Source organism: Engraulis encrasicolus, chromosome 1 (genome assembly GCF_034702125.1).
Source record: "Engraulis encrasicolus isolate BLACKSEA-1 chromosome 1, IST_EnEncr_1.0, whole genome shotgun sequence".
In the NCBI taxonomy this organism is placed as follows: domain Eukaryota; kingdom Metazoa; phylum Chordata; class Actinopteri; order Clupeiformes; family Engraulidae; genus Engraulis; species Engraulis encrasicolus.
The window spans coordinates 55146214-55168719 of record NC_085857.1 but is presented as its reverse complement, the minus strand read 5'-3'; the positions used below and the strand labels follow the sequence as shown (position 1 = coordinate 55168719).

At 47.0% G+C, this 22506-nt stretch overlaps 1 protein-coding gene across 1 annotated transcript in view; it reads right to left on the bottom strand.

Annotated features, from left to right (window-relative positions):
* Positions 1 to 7360: 7360 nt before the first annotated feature.
* Positions 7361 to 22506, bottom strand: part of LOC134458436 (microtubule-associated serine/threonine-protein kinase 1-like) — a 65362-nt gene continuing 50216 nt past the window's right edge. The window contains exons 25-36 of the mRNA XM_063210754.1: positions 19972 to 20073; positions 19614 to 19736; positions 18970 to 19079; positions 17685 to 17842; positions 14578 to 14984; positions 13894 to 14199; positions 11263 to 11492; positions 10701 to 10823; positions 9296 to 9432; positions 8661 to 8787; positions 7976 to 8240; positions 7361 to 7843 (exon numbers count right to left, since the gene is read on the bottom strand). Coding sequence (XP_063066824.1) covers positions 7362 to 7843; positions 7976 to 8240; positions 8661 to 8787; positions 9296 to 9432; positions 10701 to 10823; positions 11263 to 11492; positions 13894 to 14199; positions 14578 to 14984; positions 17685 to 17842; positions 18970 to 19079; positions 19614 to 19736; positions 19972 to 20073 — 2570 coding nt within the window. The 3' untranslated portion in view covers position 7361. The remainder of the gene's footprint in view (positions 7844 to 7975; positions 8241 to 8660; positions 8788 to 9295; positions 9433 to 10700; positions 10824 to 11262; positions 11493 to 13893; positions 14200 to 14577; positions 14985 to 17684; positions 17843 to 18969; positions 19080 to 19613; positions 19737 to 19971; positions 20074 to 22506) is intronic.

Here is a 22506-nt window from a genome sequence, read left to right as displayed (position 1 = left end):
GTCTAAGATCTCACATTTATAACATCTGCGGAATACATTGGATTGATGCATCTTGACGTTAGCAATCAAGCTAACCAAATAGGGGAAGCTAGTTTCCTAGAGGTCCACCTATACAACAATCAATTTGGTGAGCAGCCTATTGTACAGAATGGATGTGTGAATTCACTGAATTGATTGAAGAATCAGTTTAGTAGATGATTTATTTTGCATTTAAACAATTTCAATTGCCCCAGAAAATGCAGAGACCACAGGCCCACTGAAGGAAATTTATTTCAACAACAAAAACATAACAATAATAACAATAATAGTAATATACAATTTAAAATAATTTACAATTGTTAGTAATAACTTGTTTTGTATTTGCCTATTTGCCACAGACAAAATCAATGCCATCTATTTTCTTGGTCGATATCCACAGTTGTCAGAACTCCCTAGAGAAAGACAGGCCTGTTGTCAAACTACACCATCATCGTCATAACAGAGGCCAACAACACCTAAAAGGAACAGGGCATGAATCCAACAGAAATAAATCTATTAAGTGCATCTCACCATAAATAAGTCAACGAATGATTAACTGAAAATTCCCATGGCCATGTGCATAGAGTCTTTTAGATTTGAGTTGGAATAGATAACATGACTGACACACAGGAAAGGGAACCATACTACTGTAAGTACTGCATACTGAGACGTCTGGCAATACTGCACTGTATAGTAGGCTGTATACTGTATACTCTATAGTAGGCTGCCGTTTAGTATGGCTCTTTGACGGGTTGCGGATCATAGTGGCTCGTTCCTTTCAAAGCCATTATTCATTCAGTGTTTTGATGTGATCCTGTTCCCATCGTTCACTTCTGGGAGCCGTTCAAACGAATTGGCTCGTTCGCGAACGTCACAACACTAGTGAGCGACGGAGCGTTTTTGACAGAGCAGTACAATCGTCCACCACTGCTGTAAGGAGAGAACATCAGGTAGCAAGGCTAGCTCTGGTTAGCATTAATGTTAGCATCGAACAGTAAATAGCTTTCTTTTAGTAGCAGACATAAGATGGCACAACCAGAGCTAGAGTCCAAAAATGAATGAATAAACTGTAATTAATGTACAAGCAATGAATATGCTTCTTAGATCATCCAGTGAAGACAACAACAACAAAAATCATATGACCTGTAATAGTGGCATTATCTGAGGTTGCACCATCTTGACATGTGCTAGTACTAAAACGTGAATGACCCATACAGTACACGTACTGTATATCCCCACTGGGGCTGTCACATATTTTCACATCTTCATAAGTCAGGTAGTCAAGTAAGCTCTGGTTAGCATTAGCATCATACATTAATACATACAGTAGGCTACACACATACGGTAGCCACACTTGGGCTGTCACAAACTTTTTTTCCCCACGGGGTGATGGGGAAGTACTCTGTATTAAGTATTCACAAGGAAGCTCAATGTCATGGTTCCTCCCCTCACCTCGTTCTTGGAGTATGGTGCCTATGGTTATCTATTTTGGGTTATGCCTGTGGCACATAAGGAGTTAATTATTGTAAAGAGACCACTATGATATTCTCTATATGTATAGGTTGTTAGGAAATACCTGTATTAAGCTGTGTTATGCTACTACTGACCTACCTCACAAACCCTTTGAGGAGTACCATCACATTAGCCTGATTATCATGACTGTCAAATCTCTTCAAGACTTGGTCTGACCAAGAGCATAACAAGTAACATTCTTAAACGGAATGGTTGACCCATCTCCCTTGGTTTGCTACTGGTCGAGGGCTGAGCCAAACAGTTTAAACCAAACATTTCTTAGTCCCAGTAGAACGTCTTTGTTTAAATCACGTCAACACGCCTCTACCCAGGACGGTTGGAAATGCTCAAAGTTGATTGCTTCCCGACAAAGTGGGTGGAGTTTCCTGCTGTGGAGGGAACCCGAAAGTACCTGAACAAACAATTTGCCTGAGCGTGTGAAGCTGAGCCGAAGTTGTTGCATCACTGCGAGGGTGGAGCCTGGGTACCATCACATACCTGTAGATGTAATTAGAGTTTTGCGAAAGTTCTCACCGTGATGTCATAAGGACTTTGAATGAACACAGAGTTTGATGAGATCTGTAGAATGTTCAAGTAAGATTCTAGAAAAACTGGGGGAGGGGGAGGGGGAGCTTTACTCCTCAAAGGGTTAAAAAGAACTAGAATAGTTATGAGGAGCATGGTGGATATGGGAACTGTGCAAATCATACTAATCATGTTTGTGTGTGAAATATACCTTTTATAATAACAATAAAGATAGATAAAGAGATTTGGTAACACGTTCTATGAAGCCCATATCTATAGCGCATTATGAGCGCATTTATAGCAAATTATGATGCACATTATAATTACTTACAACGCGTTACGACTACACCGATGATGTTTCATGATGCTTTATGTTAATAGTAATGAATAACCATGAATCTAGCTCATAATACTTTATAAATCCAAGGGTATTATGAGTGCTCATGACTGGATATAAACTACAGGCTGCCTGATGGGGCTTACAGTACATTATGATGCATTATAGATGTGCATTATACAGTGCATTATAGATGCATCCATATGAACTTCACTTTACTTAGAGCACACATTGAGGACTCATGATCTCACATGAAACATTATAGCATCGTATGAGCCCTTATGACAGTTTATCATCCAGGTCTGTGCATAGAGGGGTATAGGTACTCATAATGTACTATAAGCCCCATCAGGCAGCCTGTAGTTTATAGCCAGTCATGAGCACTCATGACACCCTTGGATTTATAAAGCATTATAAGCTAGATTCATAGTTATTCATAACTGTTAATATAAAGCATCATGAAGCATTATGAGTGTAGTCATAATACGTTGTAAGTAATTATAATGTGCGTTATAATTTGTTATAAATGCGCTTATAATGTTGGCTTTAAGTAAAGTGTTACCAGAGATTTTTTTTTGGAAATGTGTTTGTTGTATTCTTAGTCAAGGTCCACGTGGGAGTGTCTGAGAGTTGCACAGGTGTGTGTGCGTGTGTGTGTGTGCAGTGGACCTAAAAAAAAACAAAACAAAAACAGGTCCCTGAGGACTCATCGCCCCACTGGTAAAATGCCCTGTATTGCAGATTCTGAGCCCTGGGAACAGCTTTGTGGGGTGGGACAAGGGGGTGACTATTGGTGATTGGTGAACACGAAATGATGATGTGGTAAAATTATGGCCCCTTGGCCAATAGCAAGCCTGCAGCACAGGATTCCAATGTCCCCTTGGCCAATAGCAAGCATGCAACACAGGATTCCAATGTCCCCTTGGCCAATAGCAAGCCTGCAGCACAGGATTCCAATGTCCCCTTGGCCAATAGCAAGCCTGCAACAGAAGATTCCAATATCCCCTTGGCCAATAGCAAGCCTGCAACACAGGATTCCAATGTCCCCTACGGTCTGGATTTGGTCTTTATGCTCCCAGCTTCAGTTCATACATTGACACACACAGACAGACAGACAGACACACACACACACACACACACACACACACACACACACACACACACACACACACACACACAAGCATACACACTTCTAGTGCATGTACGTAGGACAATAAGTACTGTATATCGATACATATCCCATCATAAAAGTTAAGGGGGGGGTCAACAACAACTGCCCTAAATCATCATGGTAACAAAATTACATTTTCATCACAGGAACTTCAAGGCAATCAGTAGAATTTTCATTGCAGTCCAGTAAGGACCAGTCCACCGCAGCATCAGTCCTCTGGGAAGCAAACGCAATGGGGTAGAGCAGTCTCCAACTGAGGGCCAGGGTCATGGTCCCCATCAAATAAAAGTTCTACCAAGTTGGCCTTTGAAATCGTTTTCTAAAAATCAAGAGTGTGAGTGTGTGTGTGCGTATGTGTGTGCGTGCGTGCATTGCTGTTGACGATTTGAGTTGTGTTGTTTATTGGGTTAGAAGTGAGCCCCAAAGCGTAGAGAAGAGTAGATTGCAATAGAGAAACGCTGCTAGAAGTCTGAGAGTTCCTCCGTGTATAAATGTTCCTTTATCCAAACTGACAGGTCCTTGTGGCCTTGTGATGATGGCACAAGTTTTATTCAATATCTCACAAAAAAGCGCAGATCAGTTTCTCATTTGCCATTGAGATGCTGAATGTGGGGAAATGTCTCCCAAAAGTTGTTGTGCCTGGGCTTTACAACTTTATTGTCCTGCCATCCTAAATTCCTTTGGTGTGTCCTCAATCCTCTTACATTACATCAGTGGTCTCCAAATCGTGGCGGGTGGGCCAGATCCGGCCCGGGCATGGCAGACATTTGGCCCGCCATGAGGTTGGAACAAATCAAAACATATGTGTTCTATCTGTGGCCATACAGTTGGGTGACGTGTTTGGGCCTCAGGCTCATTTGCGCAACATAATTTTGCCCTTGGGGGAAAATAATTGGAGACCACTGCATTACATTACATCACGTTACACTCAGCTGAGGCCATCATCCAAAGCAACCTTACAGGGTAGTGGTTACAGTCCTCGGAGCAATGTGGGGTTATATTGATTGTAGTGTGAGGGATGCGCGCACATCCAGTAAAACAGGTGCTGGATCAAACAAAGACGTATAGAAGAAGAGGAAGGAAAATCTGAAAACTGTTGCTGCTCACCGATTTCAACACAACATTTGGACCGCAAACAGTCTACGTCACCTGACAGGGTCAGTGTGGGCTCAGGGGGCTCTATGCTGAGGAGAACACAGCGGAAAGTAGAAATCCTGCCAGATACTCCTTCTGCCTGTGCTGCTGATGCAGTCGATTACACTAACTAGCTCTTCTACCCTACCTGAAGGGGTGTGGTAAGTGGGATTAGCTGGTTCATTGAATTGGCTGGAACATACAGTATAATATAATGTGTGGAAGGGATTTGACCTTCTGAACCTGGCGGGGGGGCTAGATGATCTATGATCTTATCATACACTGAAGGGGCATCTAAGGGCGTTGGTGTCTATTACACTTAGATTAAGTACTATTTTGTAGAATTCTTGCACACCTCCTTAGGTCAGGTGCATAGGAGTGGAACCACTGGGTCACCAACTCTGAGACAGGAAATCTCCCGCTCACTGTTGACATTTGCAGCGTTTTACTTGCGACGTTTCGGTCTATTGCTCTCCTTCAAGCAATTTCTTGAATTCCTTGAATTGCTTGAAGAAGGTCATTAGATAGAAACGTTGCATGTAAAACGCTGCAAATGTCAACAGTGTGCGGGAGCTTTCTTGTGTCAACTTGGCTCTGGAGTCACTTAGCTGTGGACGTCGGGGGTCTGGGAGCAGCAGGCCTGGCAGGCCGCACAGGGGAAGAGGAAGGCCGTGGGGCAGCAAGAGCAGTGGCGGCGACAGCAGATGCAGATATTCCGGGAGGCCTGCCCTCGTCCCCAGCCTTTCCTGTGGGGCCGGCCTGCCCCGCTGCACTCTCCCTGGGGCAGTCGCTGCTATGGTCACCGTGCTCCCGAGGCTGGCTCTGTGGAGAAGCCGGGGCAAAACCAGGAGCTGGTGCTGGTGGCTTAGCCACCACTTGTATTTGCGGCACTGAGTGGCTGGGGGAGACAGACGTTGTGTGAGGTGTGGCAATGGGTGGCTGCGATTGGTTGGAACGGTTGCCGGTGGAGAGAGACGAGCGCTCTGATTGGTTAGGGATGGGAATGAGTGTCTGTGATTGGCCAGGCATGGTGATTGGGGAGGGGCTAGGGCTGGCGGTGGGACTGGGGGAGGGGGAGAACTCCTCGAGCACCTCCAGCTGTCTTATCTCATCCCAGTCCACCACTGTCGTGACGCGGTAGCCACCACTGCTCCCCACAGCTCCCAGGCCCTTGTCCTGCCGCATCTTCCCCGGGATTGGAGCCTGCAGCTGGGCAGGGCTGGCCGGGAGCAGTCCCCTGGCCCTGGAGCTTCTGGGCCTGGACTCGACTGGGAGTCGAGAGAGGGCATCCGCGACCATAGAAGTTGTAGCATGCGGAACGCCACTCGGTAGAACCAATTCAGCAGATTTTACAACGTCCGTTCCAGTAGCTTTGGTTTGGAATCTGTCGGCTTGAGGCTGAAGCTGTCTGATGGCCTGCTGTGATTGGCTCTGCTTGCTGATGGCCTTGTCTGATTGGGTCTGCTGGCTGATGGGCTTCTCTGATTGGCTCACCACACCTCCGAGAACTCTGGGAAGTGTAGTTTTCTGCTGCGACGGACCAGCTGCCGGGGATCCAACAGTTTGACCTGCTCTCCAGGACACTTTCTGCATCAAGGGGTCCGCAATCGCCACGCTGGTAGCGATTCTGGTATCTGTAGTCTTTTGGTCAGCATTGGACATGGCTGTATCGGATGGTGGCAGTGGTAGGGATGCCTCACTGATGGTGGTGGTGGTGGTGTTGGCGGATGTACTGGTGGGTTTGGTTGTTGTGGTGGTGGTGGTAGTCTTTAGGGGTCCACTGACTGCCCTCTCCCCCAGGGCTGTGTTCTTGTCAGTAGGCTGGCCTTGGTCCCTGGTCTGGGTGGTGGTATTGGTCTTGAGGGGTCCACTGACTCTTCCTTTCCCCAGGGTTGAGGTGTTGTCGATGGGCTGGCCGTGGTCCCTGGTCTGGGTGCCTGTGGAGAGGGCTACCGTAGGGGGTGCAGGCGTAGGGATGTTGGGGGAACAGGACCTGTCCAGCCTGGCAACAGAGCGACCCAGGGTGGCGTCCCACGACCGCTCGCGCTCTCTCGCTCTGTCCCTGCCCCTGTCTCTCTCCCTCTCTCTCTCCCTCTCTCTCTCTTTCTCTCTCTCCTTCTCCTTCTCTCTCTCCATCTCCCTCTCCCTCTCTCTCTCCCTCAGCAGGGTGTCCCGGCTCAGGGGTGACTCCTGCCGGCCGAGCCTCCTCATTGGCTTCACCAGGATTCCCGTCTCCGGGGGCGACGAGGAGGTTGCCGATGATGACGATGATGACAATGATGGTGATGGAGTGGCGGCGACGATGGCGGCAGTGTTCCTTGGCAGCAACGAGGAGGAAGACGAGGAGGCCCTGGAGAAAGAGGAGGAGGAAGCATCACATTACATCACATTTCATTACATCACATCACATACATTAACATATTACATTACACTGCATTACATCACATTTCATATCACATCACACTACACTATATTACATCACATCACATTACACTACACTACACTACACTACATTAACATTGCACTATATTACATTACACTGCACTACATTACATTACATTACATTACACTACATGACATTACACTACACTACATTAACATTACACTACATTACATTAATTTACATTACATTGCATTTAGCATTACACCTTTGACCAAAGCAACTTACAAGGAGGAAGTGGTCCTGGCGGGCGAGATGGGCGTGGGATGTGGGGAAATGGGCATGTCGGACACGGTCTCAGCCAATAGGGTCTCTGCCTCGGTCTCCGGAAGGCTCTGCAGCTGCAGCGGCTCGCCGCACAGAAACCCCGCCTCCTTGCGCAGCTCGGCCAACCCCAGACCGCCCAGCTCCAGGCTGTGCTTGCGGATTGGCCCCGGGGAGCCGCTGCCGCCCAGCCCCAGCAGCAGGCCCAGCCCCATGGAGGAGGAGGAGGGAGGCGAGGAAGAGGAGGAGGAGGAGGAGCCAACACCGGAGGAGGAGGCACCGGAGGAGGAGGAGAGCGGAGAGGAGCCCAGCAGGCGCTCGGCCGACTGCACGCGCTTCAGCAGCGGGGAGCGCGGAGGCTCGCCGGCTTTGGGCCGCGCCCGGCCCAGCACGGGCGAGGAGGAGGAGCAGGGAGAGGAGGAGGATGAAGAGGAGGAAGGAGAGTGGCCCAGCAGCAGCTTGGAGCTGGGAGGCGGCGGCGGGGGAAAGCCATGGGTGGACAGACCACCACCAACACCACCACCACCAGCGCTACCGTTTAGCAGGCCTGTGGTGCCATGCTGCTGGTGCTGGTGGGAGGGGGGCGAGGGGGTGTGTGCCAGGGGGGAGAAGGGCATGTTGCCCGCAGACTTGCAGCGCGACGAGCGGATCTGGCGGTGGAGCTTGGGGGACAGGCCGTGCAGCGAGGAGGGGCGCATGTGGCGGCCCTGGGGGACTACTGAGGAGGACGAGGAGGAGGAGGATGGTCCTGATGCTGAGGATGATGAAGAGGAGGATGCGGAGGCAGGAGGGGAGGAGTGATGGGAGGGCACCGGGGAGGAGGAGGAGGAAGAGGAGGACGGGGCGGGGGAGTTGGGCAGGCTGGAGGCAGGAGAGGGGCTCAGAGACAACAGGCCTGAGAGAGGGGGGGAGAGGGAGAGAGAGAGTGAGATGGAGAGATGGCGGGAGAGAGAGAAGGAGAAAGAATCAAAGAGAGTGAGACAGGAGAGGGGAGAGAGAGACCATTTGCTTTACATACAAACAATACAATAGGCTCATCTTCTGAAGCCTCATGTAGATGCAATGGCACTGCAATCCGCTTTTTGTGTGTGTGTGTGTGTGTGTGTGTGTGTGTGTGTGTGTGTGTGTGTGTGTGTGTGTGTGTGTGTTTACCCTGTGCCTGTGTGTGTGTGTGTGTGTGTGTGTGTGTGTGTGTGTGTGTGTGTGTGTGTGTGTGTGTGTGTGTGTGTGTGTGTGTGTGTCTTACCCTGTGCCAGTGTGTGTGTGGGAGAGGCAGGCAGGCTCTCGCTGGAAGAGAGGGAGCGTGTGAGGGATGTCAGGCTCCTACTGGTGTGAAGAAGGTTGGCCTGTTTAGTAATCTTACGGAACAGGGAACTACGCTTCTTACTGCGGAGAGAGAGAGTGACAGGGGGGGCAGAGGGGGGTATGACAGAGGGAGAGAGAGGAGAGAGAGAGAAGTAGGGAGAGAGAGAGAGAGAGAGAGAGAGAGAGAGAGAGAGAAAAAACAACATGAGGGTTAAGTGATCTTACGGAACAGGGTACTATGCTTCTTACTCTGGAGAGAGGGTAGAGAGGGGGGGGGGATAGAGAAGGAGAGAGATAGTGAGAGAGAAAGAGAGAACGACATTAGTGCTTGGTAATCTCTCTTTTGAAAGTCGCTTTGGTTATAAAGCGTCTGTCAAATGCAATGTAATGAAATGTAATCGTACGAAACTATGCTTCTTAAAGCGGAGAGAGAGAGAAAACAGAAGAGGGAGAAATCTTCCAATCCAACATCAGTCTGCATTTGTGTGTGTGTGTGTGTGTGTGTGTGTGTGTGTGTGTGTGTGTGTGTGTGTGTGTGTGTGTGTGTGTGTGTGTGTGTGTGTGTGTGTGTGTGTGTGTGTGTGTCTACCTCTCCTGCCCCTCCTTGGCCAGTGATCGCTTGCTCCTGCGCGCCATCTTGGACTGCTGGGCGGAGTGGCGGGCAGGGCCTATCTTGATTGACGTGTTCTCAAAGGGGGTGGTCGTCACGGTGACCTTGTTGCCACTCTGTCAGCGCAATGCAAAGATGACTGTAAGCCGTTTTTAAAGGTGCACTGTGTAATATGTTTTTTGTTTATTTCTAGAATTCATGCTGCCCATTCACAAATGTTACCCTTTTGGCAAATTCACCTTTCGCAAAAGCCACGCCCCCTAGTTATTGTTGCTACGTCCGTCAAAAACTTAGAACCAGGCACACGTTTTGGCTGCGTTTCATAGGAAATGTGTGTAGCCTACACTTCTTGTATAGGCCTACACACGCTGATTAGAAGCCATATTCAACTGTGAAATACAACTTGATGGCGATGTAATGTCTGTAACCAGGACATTTTGATAGTGCTTGGTGTAAACTGGGACATTGCAGCCGTCCGCCAAGACCTTTGACGGGCTTTGGGCACACTGCGCAGCTCTTGGGCAGTCACACTGGGCGTCTCTCTTCTGTTCACAGGTAACATATCTGAGTAACTAGTAGACTTGTGTACTTGTCTTATGATCAGCTCACTGTGCTGGTTGGATCAAGTTTGTGGTGGGTTCTTCTTCCATGTTTTTCAGTAACAACACAGTCTACCCAGATAGCAGGCATACGTTGGCCCTACGCTGGCATAACGTTGTGAGCCAAAGGTGCATATCGTTGGCCTGATGGTGTGAGCCAACGCTGGCCCTACGACATTTTGCCCGCTGGCCCGAGATTGGCCCACCGTTGGCATAGAGACGTAACCGCGTCATTTCGGCCGTAGGGCCACTGCTTGGCCAACGTTTCTTAGGTGCAATGGAGTAAATGGTGTACCAGCTACTTAATATAATGTGCTATTCTTGTACAGTATATACAACATAATTAAGTAAGTTCAAGGTGTAAGTACAGCAGTAGGCTAGTCTAGCAAATGATATTACATGGCTCTTACACCAGTTATTCTACTGCTGATGATAAGGTAGATAGACTTTATCATTACTGAAAAAACAGCTGTTCAAAACACAGTCATTTTTATTCAACATCTTCTGCATGTTATAACATGATATTGTTTCAACTTAAATGTAACATACTGTATGTCAGAATAATAGCTATTATGGCTATTTTGGCTCATATCAAAACACCTCGCTAAAGTCAGCTAAACCCATACAATTAATGGCTAAACCGTGACGGTTGCTATGGTTGTAGAAGTCCCACTTCAACTGCCAGGAAGGGGAGCTGAAATATGCAAGTGGGATAAGTGGGATCTCCTACTAGTTTGGATTGGGTCTGGAATGGGCCATTAGGCGCCCCCTAAAGGTCATCTCACCTTCAGTATGAGCTCCACCACCTCTGTGTGGACCAATCCGTGCACAGACTCCCCGTTCACATGGGTGATGAGGTCACCGGCACATAACCCCGCCTCCTGGGCGGGACCACCCTCGTCCACATGCTGTGATTGGTAATTGGACAAGAACACAGTGAGTCCTTTAGTCAATCAGCCAATAGCCAACAGTGTGTGTGTGTACTTTGTGTACTTTTTGTGTGTGTGTGTGCGCGCACGTGTGTATGTGCGTGCATGCGTGTTGTGCACAGACTAGACGTCACTCTCCCCCATGTAGACATGTGTGTGTGTGTGTGTGTGTGTGTGTGTGTGTGTGTGTGTGTGTGTGTGTGTGTGTGTGTGTGTGTGTGTTTGTGTGTGTGTGTGCGTTCAGTTGTACCCAGACTATGGTTAATGCTGTATATGTCACTATCTCCCATGATGACACATTATGTGTAAATGTGCGTGCATGTGTGTATGTGTGTGTGTGTGTGTGTGTGTGTATGTGTGTGTGTGTGTGTGTGTGTATGTGTGTGTGTGTGTTCGCATGTGTGTATGTATGCTGTACCCAGACTATGTGGTGAACGCTGTACACGTCACTGTCCCCCATGTAGACGCGTATGGCGCGCAGCGTGAAGCCATATCTCTTCCCCGAACGCTGGATGCTGATTGGTGGACGCAGCAGCGTCACCGTGGGACACAGGTCCCGGCATGGGGAGGAGTCACGTGACGAGGGATTGGACGGCAGCGAGCGGGGAGACATGGGACTGGCCAATGGGGAGCCGGCATGCTGTTCCACTGGATGGGTGGGAGGCAGAGAGTGTGTGTGTGTGAGAGAGAGAGAGAGAGAGAGAGAGAGAGAGAGAGAGAGAGAGAGAGAGAGAGAGAGAGAGAGAGAGAGAGAGAGAGAGATATCTCCATTTAGCATAAGACATAAACAACAGGAAGTGTGGCCCCATACAGCATGGTCCAGTACAAGGCATTATTACCATCTGAATGTCCAACTGCTGCTGTCATACAAGTGTCCAATGGAGCAGTTCAGCACAGCACAGTGTTGGGTTGTCAGGACCTTGGACAGCGCACTGAGACTAATCAAGCACCATGGACAGCGGCAACATTAAAGATTGCTTTTACTGCATAACACAAACTCCTTTAGACTTCAAGTCCCATCAGCTCCATAACCATGAACACAAGTCAGTCTAGAAGAGAGGAGCATGGGAAACGGGGTCTGCTATTGTTTGCGGCAGATCAGCATGAGAGGCCAGTGTTCCTGAGCTTGGATTTCAGGACCTTCGACAGCAGCCATATTGGATACAGGAGTTCAGCCATGGGAAAAGACAGTTAGGCTAATCCTATTGACCTCTGTTCCATTTTTTACACAAAAAATGGCAGCTCATGGAGCCTTTGACACACAGACTTCCATTGACATAGTTCCAAAAATAGTTCCAGGAAGTGAGCGTCAAACACAGAAAGTGCAGCAAAGGTAAATGTCATTCATTTTAATTCATTTCAGTCATCTTATCTTGTTATGTAGTGGTTATTCCTTAGTCTTAAGATAAGAGAAACCACTGCCTAGAATTATGTGAATCTAGGTCAATCATGTCACCAACCAACTTCCTGTACCCCAGCTGTCACACCTGAATTCTATGGCTCTGAGTGCCTAAGTCTCTACCCCTTGTCTCCATGCCTAAGTCTCCACCCCTTCCAGAATTACATAATGATAAACAATGGTGTGATTGTTGACTTCACTTACATGTGTGTGTGTGTGACTCACGATTTGTGAGTTGTCTGCATGCAAAAACGCACAATTACACAAGAGAAGACCCATAGACCCATCCTACATGCCATCTAAGCTGCCATTGTTACCACACTGAAGTCCCGCAACCGTACTTACACCGTAACTGTACTGAGTAGGTGAAACTAGTCAACTGTACTTAACTGTACTGTGTAGAGGAAATCAGCCATAATGGGTACAGTATAAAATGTAAACTATTTTGTTAACTGTCCACAGATTGAGTTACCAGACAGCCACACAGCAGATACATTAGATAGATAGATAGGTAGGTAGATAGAGGATGGACCCTAGAGGAGTGAGAAAGTGATCACGGCCCGATTTAAAATGTGTTTTCAGACTGCTGTAATGGGTCAAACCTAATTTTAAACACAAAAAGACAAAAGAAATGTCTATTGATGTTAGGTCACAGTCACCCTCTGCCACAGCCGAGAAGGGAGAGACCACTCACACTGTCCCTACTTACAAATATATTGGTGTTGTGCTTGACAGTACTGTAGGGGGTTTGGACTGTACTGCCCTACAAAACAAGAATGCAGTAACCCTGAAAACTGCAAACTGAGAAAAAAGGCTTCAAAGTTTCCTATATGGCGCGACAACTGTGTTGTCGGTAAAGTGGTGGTGACACTTCCTGGTAATGCTTTTTTAGGATAGAAATTAAATGCACACAAAAAGCCACAGAAAAAAACATTTAGGTGTCTTTTTACCAAAAAACGGAGTTACTGCGTTTTTGGCTGGTATTACTGCCACAAAATGGAGTTACTGCAGGAGATACTGCGTTCTTGGCTAGTATTACTGTCTACTCCCAAATCAATTCCCATTGGGAAGTGCAGGAGTAACTCAACAACACCACAGTAACTTTTTTTGGGTCATTTTTGTAGCCTAGAAATCTAGACGCCCCTAGCGACCGCAAATTGAATTGAACAGCTTTTTGCTGTACGGGTCTGGCTGCGCTAGGCTATCATTTTTGCACTTTCGAAATTATTTTTCTCTAAAACGGGACGGTGTTGGACCACCATTTTTTGACACAAGACAAATTAGGTAGTTTAAAGCCCATCTCCGATATATATATTTTTTCGACCATTTTCCGTTACCGCGTTCTTGTTTTGCACGGCAGTGTAGATCACAGGGTTGCAGGTTCAAATCCCGCCCTTACATCTCCCTACACCTCCATCCATGGCTGAAGTGTCCTTGAGCAAGACACCAAACCTCACATTTCTCCAGGGCCTATCACCAATAGCCTGTAATATCTGTAAGTCGCTTTGGATAAAAAACATCAACTAAGTGTAATGTAATAGATAGATAGATAGATAGATAGATAGATAGATAGATAGATAGATAGATAGATAGATAGATAGATAGATAGATAGATAGATAGATAGATAGATAGATAGATAGAGTTCTTACTTGTTGGGATCATGACTGAGAGTGCGGTTGCCGAGGCCGACTTGATGACCTTGTTGCTAGGGGGACGGGAGGTCCGTCGCTCAGCCTCTGAACCAATCATCTGTTGCCGAGCTCTCCTCAGGACCAGGTCATTGGTCGCCCGTGACGACAGAGAAGCCTGGTTATTGATCACCAGGGATGATGGTGGCTGTTCATTGGTCACCAGGGATGATGGTGGCTGTTCATTGGTCACCAGGGATGATGGTGGCTGTTCATTGGCTGCCTGTGATGACAGTGCATCTGTGGGCGTGTCCCTGGACAGCACACCTGAGAGACACAGTGCAATACAGTATAGTCAGAGGCTGTGGCTGGATCTCAAATGGCGCACTTGTGCACTTCGGGTACTATGTTTCAGTGCGTAACTAATATGGCATACGTACTGAAGCATGGACACTAAAGTGCACAAGTGCACCATTTGAGATTCAGCCCATGTCTCAAATCACGCACTTGTGCATTTCGGGCACTGTGTTTCAGTGCCTAGGGCGCTGCCTCATATTGCCTCATATATTCGGGATACTGAACTGCATGTATACGCACTCATTGAATACACCGCCCATGCCTCCCCACTACACCCCCCTCCCACATACACACACACACACACACACACACACACGCAGGCCACAGGCCCCGCCCACACACACTCACCTGGACCACTGGCTCCGCCCTCTGTGCCGGTTGCTGTGGTGACCGGGGTCCCTCCCTCCAGAGACACGCCCTTTGGCCGCATGCTAACGCTGCTAGTGCTAGTGGTGGTGGAGTCGCTAGCTTTGCTAGTGCTGCTGCTGCTGCTGCTGGTGGTGGTGGTGGTGGTACTGGAGATGTTGGTTGTGGAGGCGCACTCAGCGTCGCTCTCTGCTGGTGAGGCCAGGCGTTGCAGGCTGGTGGTGTGTCTAGAGAGGGGCTCAGTGTCGGCCTCTAGAGGCGAGGCCAGGCGCTGTGCTGCGCTGTCCATCAGGGCTGAGAAGCGCCGGCGGGCCCCAAGAGGAGGACTGGAGCTGGAGCTTGAGTCGCCATCGCCAAAGTACAGAGACTCACAGCACGACAGACGCTTCCTGTTAGTGTGACACAATATGTTGTTACAATCACATTACATACATGTACTACCAGGACTACAAATTAACTGAAGACTTCCTCTTAATATAATACGATTGACGATTACTTTGCATACTGTATTACCAGGGCTATAAATTAAGTTTTTTCATCACCAGAAATTGTGATACCAATTTTTTTAAATACCATATAGTTACAGGCCTAAATGTACTCTAATCATATTCACATCTCAGGTGATGCAGCTCTGCAGCTCCTCTCTCTCAGCCCCAGTCTGCCCATATACAGTAGTGTAGTGTAATCTAATGTAATGCAGTGTAGTGTAGTGTAATGTAATGCAGTGTAATGTAATGTAATAGAACTCATATACACTACCGGTCAAAAGTTTGGGGTCACCACACTTTCCTCCCACAATGCTTCTTTCTGACAGTTAAGCTTATTCCTTTTCAATTTCAGTTCTGGTATAAAATCAGTGTATAGAGTTATTATATCCCCGAAACGTGGAGCGTCAGGGATGTAATGGTTTTGTATGCGCCGCCGCCGCCGCGTAAGGTCTTTCGTGTTAACGCGATAACTTTTGAACGGATGTTTGGATTTGTCCCAGATTTTTTGGGTGAATGCTCTAGGGCAGGTTCATGAACTGATTCGAGTTTGGAGGTCAACACTTTCAAGATGGCTGAATTCAAGATGGCCGAATTTTTGTTTGGTCCATAACTTCTGACCGGGTGGATGGATTTGTCCCAGATTTGGTGTGTGAATGCTCTAGGGTAGGTTCATGAACTGATTCGAGTTTGGAGGTCAACACTTTCAAGATGGCTGAATTCAAGATGGCCGAATTTTTGTTTGGTCCATAACTTCTGACCGGGTGGATGGATTTGTCCCAGATTTGGTGTGTGAATGCTCTAGGGTAGGTTCATGAACTGCTTCGAGTTGGGAGGTCAACACTTTCAAGATGGCTGAATTCAAGATGGCCGAATTTTTGTTTGGTCCATAACTTCTGACCGGGTGGATGGATTTGTCCCAGATTTGGTGTGTGAATGCTCTAGCATAGGTTCATGAACTGATTCGAGTTTGGAGGTCAACACTTTCAAGATGGCTGAATTCAAGATGGCCGAATTATTCTTTGGCCCATAACTACTGACCGGGTGGATGGATTTGTCCCAGATTTTGTCTGTGAATGCTCTAGGGTAGGTTCATGAACTGATTCGAGTTTGGAAGACAACACTTTAAAAATGGCGGAATTCTCATTTGGCCCATAGCTTCTGACTGGGTGGATTGATTTGCCCGGTAACACCTTATTTTAATGGTTCACCATTTCAGTGAATCTACCATATTAGGTACAGTGTAATAACCAATGTAACAATATTTAATACCATGTAATACTAGTGTAATACTAATGTAACAATATGCAATATCAGGTACAGTGTAATAACGAATGTAACAGTATGCAATACCATGTAATATAGTGTAATACCAGTGTAACAATATGCAATACCATGTAATACCATTTACGCACAAACACATGATGTAAGTTAAAAAAAATGGCGGTGTTACACTGGTATTACATTGTATTAAATATTGTTACACTGGTTATTACACTGTACCTAATGTGGTATATCCACTGAACCATTAAAACAGTATTACCATTTGCCCCATTTTTTGCTTCATTTTCACAATAGCCGTTTGGTTTTAAGCCTATGCACGTCATGTCACGTCTGTATGTATCATATACGTTTACGAAATGGTGGACGGGAGTGGTAGGAATGATGGGGGACTGGAAGCGTCGCGTTTCGGGGATATACCTTAAGCAGTCGAAGGCGACTGCACAGGCAGTCTAGTTGTTCTCTGAAATTAATGCATGCAACAAATAAGCAATTTGATATTGGAAAAAGTAACTGTTGAGTGGATTTACTTGTATAGACAATGCATAGAATAGACCAAAATGTATCACTAACTTTTGACTAATCAAAGTGTACCTTTACTAAGGTAGTGTCTAGTCTGGTGTACTAATCAAAGTGTAGACTCCTTTGGCATTAATAATAGCCAGTTGCGGTTCTACAGATTCATTCCCGGGATGATATGAGGTCCAGAATTGCCCATGAGCTCTATGAGCCCCATGCATGCAAAAGTTGATGTCTGCTCTTGTCAATCCATACAATGCCGGATGATATACACATCATTTGAAAGAGGAGAATCTACACTTTCCAACGATGTATGGCACTGGCTTGCACACTAAACCATCGCTGAGACAATGGATCGTGCATTCATAAGTAGGTTCATTCTGATGGCTAAAAAATCATGCAGCTACTTTGACTTGAATTTGTGGACGAGGTGGCAACTCAACAAATGTCATACACCTACCATTGGAAAGGGCAGACACTGAGCTGTCCAATAGTTTCATGCATTCTTTGATAAACCAAAGAAATGTCTGTAGAAAAATGGACTAGAACACGTATTTCTATGTAATAAATGAGTGAAAATTTATGGTGGTTAGATTTCACTCTTCTGTCCAGTTTAACCAATTTTATGGGTAATCAAACCTTCTTTCACCTGTGGCTGTTCAGTACTTTCCATTATTCCATTTCAAGCTATGTTTGCGACTTGAGTTGCAAACAAATAACTGGAAAAATGACCCCAAACTTTTGAACGGTAGTGTTTAATGTAATGTAATCTAATGTAATGTAGTGTAATATAAACATATTCACATTTCAGGTGATGCCGCTCTCCAGCTCCTCCCCCCCATTAGGCTGCCCAAACTCTCCCTCTTGGCCACGCCCCTATCGTCACGGCGACCGCTGCGCTCCCGGCGCACCACCGGGGCCTTGGGGTCCACCTGCACCAGCTGCTCCATGCTGCTGTACACCTGCACACACACACACACACACACACACACACACACACACACACACACACACACACACACACACACACACACACACACACACACACACACACACACACACACACACATGCACATATACACACATGCACAAACACGCTTTCACATACACACGCACACATACACATACACATGCATACAGGCATACGCATCACACACACACATGCACACACACACACACACAGGAGACATGGAGAGAGATGAAGGGGGTGTAGAGTGATGACGTGGTTGGGTGGCACATTGCTTAAGTGAAGAGAGCTGGAGAGAAGGAGAGCGAGAGATGAAAGAGTGATAATGAACCTTGCTGAAGTGAGAATAACAGAGAGAGAGAGAGTAATGGTGGTAACCTGTCTAAGCAAGGAGAGCAGGAGGAGAGGGAGAGAGAGAGAGGGATGGAGTGATGGTGGTGTGTAAGAACCCAAAATGTAATAACTGCCCATAACGTAATAACTGCCCATAGCGTAATAATGTGGGCCCATTTGAAACGTAATAAAGCCCATAACGTAATAACTTGCCCATAATGTAATAACACTTCCCTACCCATAACGTAATAACATTCGGCTCAATAACGTAATAAGTTATTACGTTATGGGCAGGTTATTACGTTATTGGCCGAGGTTTTCAGAGAGGTATGTAGCACAGATGACTTCAGTGTTTGCAATGCACATTACTATTTTACTGATAAAGTTGTAATAATATGACTATGTTATTGGCAACTTATTACGTTATTGGCTTTATTCCATTTCAAATGGGCACAAATTATTACGGTACTGGAAGTTATTAGCATAGTTATTTTTATCAAAGCTTTTTGTAGTGTAAGGCCAATAACGTAATAACCTGCCCATAACCTAATAACTTATTACATTAAGGGCAGAATATTATTACGTTATGGGTAGGGAAGTGTTATGGGCAAGTTATTACGTTATGGGCTTTATTACGTTTAAAATGGGCCCAAATTATTACGTTATGGGCAGTTATTACGTTATGGGCAGCTATTACGTTTTGGGTTCTTACATGATACCCTGCTGAAGCGAGGAGAGCAGGAGAAGAGAGAGAGGGAGAGAAAGAGAGGGATGGAGTGATGGTGGTACCCTGCTGAAGCGAGGAGAGCAGGAGGAGAAGTGTCGTATCTCCACAGCTTCTTCATCAGCAGCATCATCATCCTCATAACAGTTACCATGACGATAGCGATCAGAACGCGCTGAGAGAGAGAGAGAGAGAGAGAGAGAGAGAGAGAGAGAGAGAGAGAGAGATAGAGAGACAGAAAATGGACATTAGTTTGGCTCATTTCTTGGCCAAACAGATGCACAACATTTCAGATTACTGGCAAAATGTCTTAGAAATATCTCCCAAAAGCCCCCATTCATGCTGCAATACTAAACCCCATCTAAATAGTCAGCATCGCAACATAGCACAGATCCTTCTGCTTTGGCTCATTCTTATTCATTTGGTGCCACTTTTGTCAAAATAATCTGGATGGTTTCGTACAACTGCAGTACAAATGGACGAACTCAAAACACACACACACACACACACACACACACACACACACACACACACACACACACACACACAGCCCCCCCCTCTCTCTCACCTGATAATGTGTGCCACTACTGATGGCCCATACCAGTCTCCTGTCACACACACACACACGCACACGCACACGCACACACACACACACACACACACACACACACACACACACACACACACACACACTGTCAAAGTGTCTCACTGTCAAAGTAGCTTGTGTCCTCTTCTGACTCCAGGTGAGGGATGAATTCCGCCTTCTGACGCAGTAGAGAGTTCCAGTCCAGACCACTGAAAAAGGAATGCTGCTTCACCTCACCCACACCCCCTACAGGCACGGAGGACGAAGAGCAGATTTCAGACCAGTGTGGCAGTGGCTGCGTGTGTGTGTGTGTGTGTGTGTTTGTGTGTGTGTGTGAGAGAGAGAGAGAGAGAGAGAGAGAGAGAGAGAGAGAGAGAGAGAGAGAGAGAGAGAGAGAGAGAGAGAGAGAGAGAGTGTGTGTGTGTGTGTGCGTGCGTGTGTGCGCGTGTATGCATGCGTGTGCGTGCTTGTGTGTGTGTACCTGTGGCTAGCCTGGTTAGGGGGTTGGTCTGCAGTAGGGAGGAGATGAGGTCCTGGGCATCAGATGGAAGAGCATCCTCTCCATCCGGCCACACGATGTCATCTACACACACACACACACACACACACACACACACACACACACACACACACACACACACACACACACACACACACACACACACACACACACACACACACACACACACACACACACACAGTACAGAGAGTGTGTACAGATTTGTAATGTATGTAGTGAAGGGGAGTAGAGTTGCCCCACCGGGACTCGAAGCCACACCTTCTGGGATGACAAACTGTTATATACTGCTATAGTCGAGAAATAACCTGCTAATAGCTAAAATTAACAATTTCGTGGAGTTTCGCGATGGTGCCGCCCCCTCTAAGATGCCGCCCCAGGCAATTTGACCGATCACAAAGCCCCACCCTCGAACAGTCGAACCATCCAATCCGAGCTCACCAACGGAAAGTAAGAAGAATGGAATTTGAACGACCTGCATCAAACACTTTTCAGCGAGTCAGTTATACATGTGCATATAGCACCTCAACGTCCAACAACACCTGAAGTTATTGTTGTTCTCCACAGAGGTGGGGCCTCAGCAAAGCACGAGGCCACAAGCACAAGGCGAGGACAGGAGTTTAGATAATGAGATGGGCCCTGGGATGGGTTCTTTAATATGTGGACTCCCTTGCTCACTTGCCCCCTTGTGGCCTCATGATGACATCACCGACAACAGAATTGTATTTCACTATCTTGCAAAAGCTCAATTCAAAGGTCCTTTTCTCACTTGCAATTATGATGTTGAATGGGGGAAATGTCCCCCAAAAGTTGTTGTGGCTAGGCTGACAGCGCGGCAACTTTATTGTTTCCTCCACTGAGCGAAGCACAAGGCCAAGCACAGGGCGAGGACATAAGGTTAGATCATCTTCACTTCTCTCCTCCCTCCTCTCCTCTCCTCTCATCTCCCCTCTCCTCTCCTCTCCTCTCCTCTCTCTTCTCTTCTGTTCTCTTCTTCTCTCCTCCCCTCTCCTCCTTCTCCTACCTCATCCCTATTCCTCTCCTCTCTCCCCCTCCCCTCTCTCCACCTCTCCACTCCTCTCCTCTCCTCTGTCTTCTCTCCTATCTCCTCCCTTTTTTCTCCTCCATTCCTTCTCCTCTCCTCTCCTCTCCTCTCCTCTCTCTACCCTCCCCTCTCCTCTCCTATCCCCTCCTCTCCTCCTCTCTCCTCTTCATTCCTCTCCTCTCCTCCGTCCTCTCCTCTCCACCTCTCTCCTCTCCTCTCGTCTCCTCCTCTCCCCTACTGTCCTCTCCTCCCTCCTCCCCAATAAGAAATACCTACTCAATGTCATGTACCACCCTCCTGCGACGCAATTCATGTGTGTGTGTGTGTGCGTGTGTTTACACTTGTGTACCTGTGTGCGTGCACACATACACGTGTGTGTGTGTGTGTGTGTGTGTGTGTGTGTGTGTGTGTGTGTGTGTGTGTGTGTGTGTGTGTGTGTGTGTGTGTGTGTGTGTGTGTGTGTGTGTGTGTGTGTGTGTATTGTAGGTACAATTCCTGTCACTTCTCTATACAGAGAAACTCATGACAAAGTTAAGAGAATCATGTGACTCAAACTGATGATGATTGAGACAAAGGTCATCAATAACCATTAGTATAAGAGTTATGCCATGTTGTTCTCAGTCCTCCTCCTTTAGGAGGCGCTGTGACTAAAGCCCCATTCACAATCACCTGGTTATCAGTGACCTTTGATAACCCATTGTCTTGCCCCTTGCCCCTCACTCTAGTTTTGGCTGCTGGTCGGACAAGACGCATAGAGCAACTTGCGCAACATTTGGACAAAGTATTGTTTGATATCTGGCCGAATAACAAACATAGACTGCTGAGTTCATCTTACACACACTGTAAGCTTAAAACACCTTTGCAAAGAATTCCTCACGTCAAGTCTTAGGTCTTGCCTGGTCATATCTTAAGACTTTTATCCGGACCCTGTGGGCTAAGGCGAGCTCACTGCGAGAAAATATCCACGCACGCCTCCGTGGAACAAACTTCTCGCATTTGGGATTCAACCGAAGAATCTCGAAGCCGCAACAACAAAGACTTTTGCAAACCCAAACTTCCGAGCGGACGCACCGAGCCCCTTTGAAACTTTGGACTGCATTCCCATTTCCAGACGGACGTACCGAGCCTTTGGAAACTGGATCTTCCCCTCTTCATCTCACACAGTAGGCACTGGGCATAGCTTATGTACTGAGATAGATGTGTTTTTGAACTATGACTTGAGTTATTTTTCATGTGCACATGTTTATTTGCATTTCTCCTGCTTCTCTGTCTATCCTTCTTCTTAGCTTAGGTTCCCCTCTGCTAACCCATTCTGTATTACTGGCTACTAAGCCTAGCGACCCCGCTTGTGGCGTTCGCACGGAATAGTTCAAGTATTGATTTAACCATCAATATTCGGAACTCTCCGAGAATCGTCACAGCGCGACCGTTTCGCTCATTAGTCCACAAATACA